Below are 11,832 nucleotides of genomic sequence, written 5' to 3'. Positions count from 1 at the left end.
TGTTCCTCAGATAGCAAAAATTCTTCATCGCCGTATTCATCAATAATTATATAACACTAAATTTTTCTGTGTGTGGAAGTGTCAATATTGTTCTGACGGCATGTAAGCGACCCATGATTAACTTTGTAGAAACCTTACACAAAGTCTCCTCTTCTTGCAAGAGGTTTGTGGGTTGGCGGATTGTACCTTCTTTCAAGGTGTCCGCCTACTTTGGTTCTCGTTATCTGGAGGTTGACCGTCCTCGATGTTATTGACCGGTTCGAGTAAATATAAATATAAGTCGTGAAACTTATAGGTGGAATATATAGAGATCTGAGCAGATATATAGAACAGACCAACACGAGCCCCCATACATGTAAACAACAATTTAATGAATTACACAAAACAACTGTGAGAATTCATTACATCAGGAATATAATCTGCTTCTAGAAATAAAACTTTCACCGAATTACAAAACACAAATATATTTAAATAAAGTAGCCGAACTGTTTTACTGATATAATTAGTTCATCATAGGATCGAGTTAACAATCGAAGTCAATGCCTTGTACAATTGCATAATCTGCTTCTCCGGTTCACTCCACTTCTACTGTAGCGATTCCTTCGACTTCCCTCTGTCTTGCCTCTTTCGGCCCTCAACCCTGTGCGTAGCTCGTAGATTCACAGATATCTGGATCTCAGGATAATACTTCTCACTATACGTCTCAGAATACGTCTCAGAGATAATACGTCACAGGATACGTCTCAGAGATACGACGTCACAGGATACGTTTCGGAATACGTCTCGGAGATAATACTTCATAGGATACGTCTCAGAATACATACGTATCAGAGATAATACGTCACATGATACGTCTCAGAATATGTCTCAGAGATAATACGCCACAGAAGCTATTTTCTACCTTTTTAAAAAAATAAAATGAGACAACCTAAATTTTACGTTGTTTATGATACTGGGGTTTGCATTATCCCCTCTCGTTATCAGATCTTACTATCGGTGCTAAACAGATGCCAAGGCTATCAGTCGGCCCCACCTTCGATATGTTATTTTAGTGATAATTGTATTACACAGTTCTCTTTTGAAACTGATTGTAGTTTTTTTTAATCCGACCAGGAGTCAGTAACGCTAACATGATGATATAACATTATAATATCATGAATGATTTAATTAATGATCGCTCGCGATCCAATTACATTTTTACTGGAGCATCAATAACTCTCATTCGTCCACCAACACCTTCAAGCAACATTGTTTTGTCTGAGAGAATAACAGTAATTGCTCTGTACTCAGCAATAGCTCCTCTTGTCAAACGAGCTCGAAAATGTATATCAACGACTGATTGAACAAATCAATATGTTCCAACGAAAAGTAATAGATCGGATACAGCGTTGTGAAATCCAGCTGAGAAATCCGCAAACCAGATCGACATTTTGATCACGCCATATAAATGACAAACGATTATATGCACGAGCAACATAATTATTCTCAAAATTTAACATTTCTTCAGATGGCTCTTGATGTTTGTTTATCCTTAAGGAAACTTCACTAACTCCAAGTTAGTCAAATACTATTAGACTGTGTTCTTGAGAGTTTAATCGTGCATTATCTTGGAAAGCAATAAATATATGTCTTGGTGCAGAAACACTTTGCTGTGATGCTTTTTTGCCATTTGAATAGACCATTAACTACGCTTTGGGTACTGTCTGTGATCATTGTCACAGGATGAAGCCGGGTTGGGACTGGATTAGGGAAGACACCAAAAGCAACTGCGTTTACAAGATGTTTATTTATAAACGCAATTTAAATATAACAAATCTGACACCAATATAATCAAAAGATAAGGAAAATTATAAAGTTCCTAACATGGAACTATCAACAATTAACTCAACTTAGAAAACAAAACTCCACATTAATTTAACGTATGTAATTTCAAAACAAACGTGAAATCCTATCACCGACCAACAAAATAAAAGTGACCTACACCTCACTATAAAATGTCTTGAAAGTATCGTTCAAATAACGATTTAGAAAAGAATGTAATTATATATCTTCAAATAACGATTCAGATAAGAATGTAAATATGTATCGTTCAAATAACGATTTAGAAAAGAATGTCATCACGTATCGTTCAAATAACGATTTAGAAAAGCAGTGTAAATTACTAACCTATCGTTCATAAAACGATATTGAAAAGCAGTGCAAATTACGAACCTATCGATCGTAACCAGATATTGAAATAGTAATGAATGAAATGATGAAACCTATCAATCGTTCACACAACGGCATTGCAATAGGAATGAACAACATCATAAACCTATCGATCGTTCACACAACGGCATTGCAATAGGAATGAATAACATTATTCCTATCAATCGTTCACATAACGATATAGCAATACGTGTAATTATTCGCCTATCGATCGTTCACGTAACGATATAGCAATACGTGTAATTACTCGCCTATCGATCGTTCACATAACGATATAGCAGTACGTGTAATTACTCGCCTATCGATCGCTCACATAACGATATAGCAATAAGTGTAATTACTCGCCTATCGATCGCTCACATAACGATATAGCAATAAGTGTAATTACTCGCTTATCGATCGTTCACATAACGATATAGCAATACGTGTAATTACTCGCCTATCGATCGTTCATATAACGATTTAACAGTATGTGTAATTATGAACGTATCGATCTTTCATATAACAATTTAATAGGGATGAATGACATGAACCTATCGATCGTTCATATAACGATAGTAATGAATGGAATGATGAACCTATCGATCGTTCATATAACGACATAGCAATAGGGATGAATGACATTATGAACCTATCGATCGTTCATATAACGATATAACAATAGAAATGAATGACATGAACCTATCGATCGTTCATATAACGACATAATAGGAATGAATGACATAAATGCAATTGTGGAAATAACATGGAACACTACAACTATCGTGGCGCCCATTTGACGACCAAGATGTTAACTCCGGTTCCACGCGCTCTAGTAAATGGCCAGAGAAGCACCCACGCATGGTCCGCTTCTCTCAGTCTGCTGAAGGATCGCCACACATCACAGACCCGTTGGTCGCAAAGCCCTGGTCCCTCGCACCGAGAAAACCAGTTCCCTCTTCCGATCCAACGTCACCAAAACACACCGTATACGTCACAGTAACCCCCACAGAGTTCTGTGACTCCACAACCAAACGATGTACAAGGCATGGCAGGCATGTATAAAGCAGCTCTACAGCTGGTGACTCCACATCAAACGATGTACACGGCATGGCATTTAGGCAGCTAAAATGATAACTAAACCGTGTAGTACATATGACACGGTTAAGTACTTCAGTCATATATGTAGCGCGTGCGCGCACATGAATTCATTACCCAATACATTAATTGTTTGATGCAAACATTGTATAATTAAATACAAGTTGTCTGTTCGGTTGCAACAAATAGCTAACTCGAACCAGACCATAGTAGTTATAATATAGCGTTGTATAACCTAGGTATTGACTCTCCGTAGAATTTAGAATAAATATGTTTCCTGCTCGTTAGCTACTGCATTCAATGATTATGTTTGCAGATAGAAGTCTTTTTGAAACATTAAGGTTCTAAAACATCTAAAGTATAAAAACAATTCTGTCATATAGACGAATAATAATAAAGAATTTCATTATCTCTACAGCTGGAGATTTGCTCCTGTAAAGGGGTGAGCGTCCTGACAAGACTTGGCGTAATGTGATTTGTTTATCGAGAATTTGCACTATATGTACACTAGCTGTGACAGATATGCGCAGCTAGGTACTTAGTTTCCCCGCTGCAAGCAATTTGTTCGTGCAGCATGGTCTGAGTTTCGCTCAGGATTTCGAAATAACTAAGCCGAAAAAGCTTACCACCCTCGGGTGACGCTGTACGCGGCAACGAAACCTGGGTACATTTTTGACAAAATATACATATTGATATTATTGATATAACTCCTACCCAATTCCGTGACAATCATCGGCAACTATGACAACGTTGATTTACCACCTTGGTCCGTAAAAGAGAGCAACCATTGTTCTCATTAATCGACTGAGTCAGTACCGGCATCCACAATGATAGTTTTGATAATATTACTTTACAAGCAGCAGCGCCGCCATTACGCCAGATAGCATCATTATCATTACCCTTTCTCACAAGTGCGACTGTATGCTTGGCTCCGAAAATGACCTTTCTGACATTTCTGCAAAATAAAAGATATGTAACAATGGAATCACACACTAAATTCTTTTACGTTCACACAGTAACATTAATTCATTGGCTCCATATAATATCGGAAAATCGGCGGCGGTCTGTCTATCTTTCCAGCTGGTTGTGGATCAGTCGCACTTTCCCGTGTTATTTGTACTGAAAGATGCAGTCTGTCATCAGGCTGGTCAAAATTATCCTTGGCAAACATCATTGACGGACCAGCTGATCTTATATACACATCTGAATATCTTGCTAGACCCAATATCGTTGTGGCAACGTCAACATTATCTTGAATTGATTCAATCTCTTTTCCATCAATCGTGTATATAGCACTTCTGAATAACTCCACGATACCATTATTAACCAAACCAACTCTAATTTTAGCTGCGTATGATGTATTAGCGACGACGTCTGTTACAAGTTATCCCTCTACTTTAATAAATGCCTCAGCGGGCATGAAATATCTACTAGTATCCTGGACTTGCAGCTCAATTCGACTTATTTGATTTGGCTGTCGTGCTTCATAAGAATAACACTGATAATGACGCACAGACTCACCTTTGAGTCCTGTTGCATCTATGCCAAATGCTGGATCGGATACAAGTTTGAACATTTTATTATATGTATGATCGTGTTAAACGAAGACCACTTCCTGCTTTCAGACTTGTATTTATATTTTTTTTTTGCTTCACCAGCCAACTCTGCTAGTGTTTGATTTGCAGCTTGATTTATTATTTTACTAACATTTGTAGGCATCACTTCGGTGCTGGGTACTTTTACTGGCAGTGGTTTTCGTCGTGCCAATCGTGCTTGTCTATCCTCGAATGCTGAGAATGCTTTACTAGCAGCATCATCAACAGCACCAATACCTTTATCACGTACAACATCAATAGCTTTCATTCCCAGTTACTTTACAATTAGTATTGCTTTTGGGGCTATCCTTCAGAATATACCCTGAACAATATCACCTAGTCCATCTCCGTAGATCGATCTATACGTAGGTAATTGCGAACTTATCACCCTGACCAATACAGGTCAACGTTGAGCATCATGTATGATCATCTTATTTTAGTCATTGTATCTAATTGCATACCTCAACCACTGTGGTAATCATCAGCGATTTTATCAATGAGGGACCGATAAACATTAATGTCCATGATACCACCTATAAATAATCTCTGACAAATAGCAACGTCTTCATTAATGATTTATGGAGAATTATTACCGGCTAGTCTTCCGCCAATCAGAATTTATAGTCATCAGCAAGGACGTTATTGTACCAAGGGGTAATAATGCTAATTCCCTGAGCAGCAAAACCACTTCCAATAACACGGGGGTAGAGCTTGCATCTTCCTCACTTGTTTTTTGGGCTGGTTGCTGAAAATGTTTTTGTTGTGTTTTTGTCGTTGTTGTTGTGGTGGTTGTAACTGTAAAATATTTATCTGTTCCATTAGTAAATACAATATATTTTGTATCATTATTTCGGACCTGATCAACTCGGAAGTGTAAACGGAATATCCCTTTGTACCAGTTATCAAGACTTACAGTATCATTAACGTACTTGGGTTTCAAAACTGTTTTTCTTTGATCAAAACTGCGCACGGCATACGGAGTTCTTCCACGCTGCCAGTTTTTTTTTTTTATGACGGCAATACTCTCTTCGGTAAATTTATCATTTATATCAATAATGGCTCTTCCTTGTTCTGGTTCTGTTTCTGGTTCTGATTCTGGTATAATATCCTTTACATCGGACACTTCAGAACGAAGCTGGTCAATACCCTCAAGTATTTCTTGTGTTTGTGGTTGATAAGTAACACCATCTATTTCACCTGGAAGTTCTCTTAGAATATTTATCTTTAGTTCTTTCTACTATTGTTCCAGTTGCTTTAGCGGTTTGCTCTGACGTGGGAACATGACCTTTGGTAGCCTTTGTAACAGGTTCAAATAACTGTTCTGCCCCTTCTGTAAATTCAACTGGAGACTCTTGACGAGCTTGTAGTTGTTGCTTGATAGAATCTCGGACTGGATAAATTTCTTAATTGCCTCTAGTCACTGTCGACCTACTTTAGCTGTACGAGATTCCATTATCAATATTGTTAATGATGTAATTATGCCCCACACACAGGAGCAGGGAGGGTGACGACAAAAATTGAATGTTCGGGTGGGTAAACGAACACGCATAATAATTTTGAAAACACAAACGTCAAAAACAAAGTAACAGAACGAGCTAACCCAATTATAGAAAATCTCGGCTCGTTAGAGGCTTCGATTTGGTGTTATTGACATGGTTTTCTTATTTTTCGTAGGAAGCTTTATTTTCGCAAATGGACCCTTCTAATCTTTGTAGGGTTCACCCTCCCTGCTGCTCCTAAATATAATCGAGTTACATTAAAGCCGGACAATATCGACGTTTCATCAGATTAGCCATCTCTCAATTTCTCCTTCCAATTGCGATACATGCCATTTTCCACGTGTACTAATTGATCCGGTATTGGTACGCATCATCCGTTTGTCTACCAGTTTAAGTCGAAAGCTGGCAAACAAGATCTTATGACGTCATCTTTGTAAACATATGAAGCTAACATCACCATATATCGGTTTGTCTTTAGCCCACGTTCGTCCTTCAGTGTGTATTCCAGCACTCCAGCTGATCACCAATATTCACCAGAGTCTCATTTTTATCTGATGCACACGTTTTCGTCTCAGATCTGCTTACAAAGCGGGTCTGCCTCTCTTCATTCACTCTCGAATCCATTTGTGCGTCCCGCCACATGCAATTGTTAATAGATCAGTCACCAACGGAACTTCCTGAATGTATCACTGAACTGAGGTGGCACCTCTTAATTCTAAACCTAATATTTGAAAGTAGTTTAAAGCTAGCTTGTTGATTATTTCAAAGAACGGTTTCTATCTACAACTTTTTAGCAAATCTTTTCCTTCCTTCCAAATTTTATTTAGATTAGAAGAATTTGTGAAATTTATGATAAACGGCAACATTGTGGCTTAATGTGACCCAAACATTTTAGAAACAAAGTTAACAGAAAAGTAACCCATAAATCACCTATTTTCTCAAAGCTTACCTCGAGAATTGCCAAGCGGGTGCCCAAGCGAAATAAGCCCTAGAATGACAACCACCACCACCACCAACAGCCGTGACTATGAACTTAACCTCAAACCAGTTGGCAAAACTCTTATGCGCTAGGTTTATGTTCTACAAAGCCTATCCTAGGCAGACACATTAGCATTTTTGTCTTATGAACTACTGTGGAGCAATTTGTCTACACCTTTAATAGTAAACATTGACTCAAATGTCCAATCATAAAATTGTGTAGTGTTACCTACAGACATAGAGAATGGGATGTAACAGACCTGGTAACTTGGTTGTGACTTAGGGGGGCAAAACGCCTCCATAGGGTAAAACGCCCCCAAGTCATCCTGACGCCCCTGCGCTAGAAAATGTCCTGGTCTTTAGACAGCAAGATTGCCCAGGTTACACAGGCCTTGTGAATGGCGGCCATTGTTGGATGCAGCCGCACGCATGGTTTTTATTCAAGAACATTACTTTTTTGGCATCCTCCTGTAAAAAAGTTCAATCCATTTGTTTGCAGTATTTTTGCCTGGAACTACATTACGAAAACAGGGCACGTATGTTTTTAAACAACATAGTATAGAGATGCATTATGTATAATATTTCATGATTCGCAGCAGTTGTTAATTCCGCCTACTGTTAAATTGTCAATGCTGTACGATAGGGTTAAAACGCCCCCACAGGGGGCGTGTTGCCCCATAGCTGTTTAAATGTTGTACACTTTTCAACTAACCGATCATATGCCCAAAATTATTATATACTTTTTTGCAGATGGTACGAACTTACAGAAGGAAAACTGATCGAGGAAATTATGGGACACTAACTCTAAAAGCGGCTCTTGAAGCAATTCATTCTGGAACTTCACTGAAAGCTGCTGCAAGGAATTATGGAATTCCAGCTAAAACTCTGCGTAGACAGAGATTTGAAGGTTTCGCAACCTGGATTGTCAAAACTGGGAAGTAAGACTACTGTTTTCAAGCCTGATTATGAGTTACTTCTAGTTGAGCACATCCAGTCCATGGAAAAGGCATTATTTGGACTTACCACAATTGACGTACGGCGTTTGGCATACGACTTAGCGGTTCATCTGAATATTAAAAACCACCCATTTCAAGGCACTGCAGCAGGTATTGATTGGCTGAAAGGCTTTATGAAAAGGCATCCAAATCTAGCCATCAGAGCTCCAGAGGCAACCAGTGTCAGCAGAGCTGTGGGCTTTAACCGGCCACGGGTAGTTAATTTTTACCAAGTATATAAGGAAATCTCTTGACGCAACACTTGCTGATAGTCTCAGAATATGGAACATGGATGAAACGGGCATTAGTACTGTCCACAAACCAGTGAACATCATTGCATCAAAAGGTGTTAGATCAGATGGTAAAGTTACAAGCGGTGAACGTGGTCAAACTATTACTGTAATATGTGCAATGAATGCGGCCTGTACCTTTGCACCGCCAGCATTTATCTACCCACGTAAACGAATGGTTCCATCACTGATGGATGGCGCACCAGCCGGATCACTAGGCTTGTGTAGCCCAAGTGGGTGGACAGACAGTCATATTTTCTTGCAATGGTTGGAACATTTCACTACTTTTGTGAAATCCACGAAGGACCCTCCACACATTCTTCTTCTTGATGGGCACCATAGTCATAAAACGTTGGAAGCTGTTCTCTGTGCACGCGAGAAAAGGATTGTGCTGATAACCTTTCCTCCCCATTGCACACATCGGCTGCAGCCTCTTGATGTCACATTTTCAAAGCACTAAAAAGTGCTTTCAATTTGGAGTCTGGTAACTGGATGACAAGCAATCCAGGAAGGCGAATAAGTGCATTTGAAGTTGCTACAATTTTTTCTGCAGCATATAACCGATCTGCCAGTTTACAGAAAGCTGTCACTGGTTTTGAAGCCTGCAGACTTTGGCCTTTTAATCCAAATAAGTTCACAGATGACGACTTCGCTCCTTCTGTGCTAACTGATGAACCTCAACCAGTATCACATAGGCCTAATGCGTGTCAACAAGCACTACCTATGTCATCACAACTGATTGAATCAATAAGACACCTGATCACCTGTCGGTTACTGGCTGCATAAACATGCCGGAGGGGTCAGGTGATGCAGAAACATTTGTTCAAGAGGACAAGAAAGCTGGCAAACAGTCAGTCAGTATTCCTGTAGTTATTGCAGGTGGGGCAGGCAATACAGAAACATCGAATGAGGGAAATATGCCAGTTGATGACCAATCGCTTAGTAACGTTATGATCATTTCTGACAATGCAAAACTATTGACTGAGCCAATCAAAACGGTTGAATTTCTGCTAACTGGTAGTTCTACAGCCACTGCGGATGGGTCGGGTAATCCAGAGACAGACCAAACAAATATATATTCAGTCAACTGATAATCAACAGACACATCACTGTCATCACCGTCGAGGAGACAGGCAATCGGAAAATGTTTGAGGAAGCTATTCTTGCTGGAAGAACAGAAAGTGCTACTTTGTGGGTATCTCATAACGAATGCAAAAGTGCAGACGATTCAGCATTTATGAACATATTGCTTAAACTTTCGCCAAAGCCTAGAATATCCATTCAGCGCACAAGAAAGCGAAAGGCAGAATCAGCCATGAACTTAACATCATCACTGTATAAAAAGATGCTTATTGAAAAGCACAAAAAAGACGATAACAAACACAAAAGGCAAATGTGATAGGACTGTACAGCAAGTGGGAGCAAAAGGAATGAAACCAAAGTTTCAAAGCATAAAGAAATGCAGACGAAAAAAGAAGCAGACATGTAGAGAGGACAAAAAGATAGGTAGAAAACCATCTATGACTATGAAGACAACTTGTATAGAGGACCATGAAAAGGGAAAAAAAAGCTTCGGGTCCAAAGTCAGTTGCTAAACATAATCTTGCCTTGTCAGTAGACAAAACATATAATAAAGACAACACTTGTGGAAACTGCGAATTTGAATATGGAGGAAGTGATGATCCCTTCATAGAAGATTACTGGTCGCAGTGCAAGGAATGTTCTAGGTGGTGCCATGAATCATGTGGCAATACCCTCAATATGCAATTTTGCTGTGCTAAGTCTGAGTATCAAAGAATTTACCAGAAGCATTCAAGACTTTTGGGCTTTGTCTTTTTCTTCATTAACTATGGAAATTAGGACTATTTAGATTTGAACATTGTTGTAGCTGCTGTCTTATCCGCATTGCTGTGCTAATTTGAATGATGAAACAGTATGAAGTTTTAGCATCTTTGCCATATATAACATGCCCATATAGGAATAATACTTGATTTTACAGTTCAATAATATCCCTGTAGTTTTACAGACTTTTACAGATGTCGAATGCATTGTGGCGCAAAATGCCCCGAAGGGAGCTTGTTGCCCCACCATAGGGGCAAAATGCCCCTTTATAAAGTTTTACCATTTTTCATTTTTCTCGTAAATAGTTTCTTCGTTGTAACCAAACTCATTCCGTTATGTTAGACGTAACGCATACTTTAAATAAATTTTCCAATTGCGAACACAATCATGTAAATCATGCCATAAATTACCAAAAGTTGTTAAATGGGGCCTTTTGCTCCCCTCTACCCTACCTCTCTCCTTTAATAATAAAAAAATATTGTATGCAACTTTAAGCACGAGAAAGACAAGTATTTAGTCAACGGAAACTATTTAAGACTATTGGAAAGATTAAAAGATGTACGAGTTTCCGTAAATCGGCCGGGTTGGATTGAGATTGCGCCAAAAATCAGTGATCATCAGCCGGTTAATATTTGGTTCATTTTTAAACACTCGCATATTATTTTATGCACCAATGGTGACAGTACTGTTTCCCATACTTTTCTTTGTAGCGATTCCTACCTGGGGGCAAGACATTCAACCAGGGGCAGCACAAGAAACTATATAGAGAATATTAAAGTTGACTTTTTATCGCTTGTAACTTGTGTAAAGATATTTTTTTTACCAAAAAAATGTTAAATATTGCAATATTTCGCAACCAATCATTTTTAACAAGAATCGTAAGCAGACTAAATCAAATTTAAAATAAACGTACAAGGGATATGCTAATGTGGAAAATTTAAAAAATTTGATTCGTTAAAGAAATGCTTTACTGTGTAAAAATATGAAACCCAAATATACATGTAACTTAAGGAAGTGAGATTAAAATAGGAATTTTGGAGTATTACCGTATTAGAAACTTGTGGCAATTTGAAATTATAATCACTGCCTGAATCATTTTAAAGGTTATTTGAACGATAACACAGAAAGTATGATTTTCTTCTAAAATATTGTCTGAAAAAGAAATCTTACGCCGTTTTGATAAAGTTTCCAAGCGGTCTAGATATGGTATACTGCACAAATGATTTACAGATGCTGCATCTATACATTTGTCCAAATGCTTTCGAAGTGTTCAAAGCTGTGCAAGACATTTTACTCGTATTCAAAATCTTTCTGTTACAATGTCTTTGTCAAGCATGATGAATCTCGG

The 11,832-nt window shown here is 38.4% G+C and overlaps 1 protein-coding gene across 1 annotated transcript; it reads left to right on the top strand.

Moving 5' to 3' along the window:
* Positions 1-8,222: 8,222 nt before the first annotated feature.
* LOC149798967 (uncharacterized) lies at positions 8,223-9,102 on the top strand. The gene is made up of 2 exons (XM_089958113.1): positions 8,223-8,567; positions 8,947-9,102. The coding sequence occupies exons 1-2, from the start codon at positions 8,223-8,225 to the stop codon at positions 9,100-9,102; spliced, it is 501 nt and encodes a 166-aa protein (XP_089814239.1).
* Positions 9,103-11,832: the final 2,730 nt, after the last annotated feature.

This window comes from Sinohyriopsis cumingii, chromosome 5 (genome assembly GCF_028554795.1).
Source record: "Sinohyriopsis cumingii isolate HCF-2022 chromosome 5, ASM2855479v2, whole genome shotgun sequence".
NCBI lineage: Eukaryota > Metazoa > Mollusca > Bivalvia > Unionida > Unionidae > Sinohyriopsis > Sinohyriopsis cumingii.
Note: the sequence above shows the minus strand (reverse complement) of the source record. Positions and strands in the feature narration are given on the sequence as shown.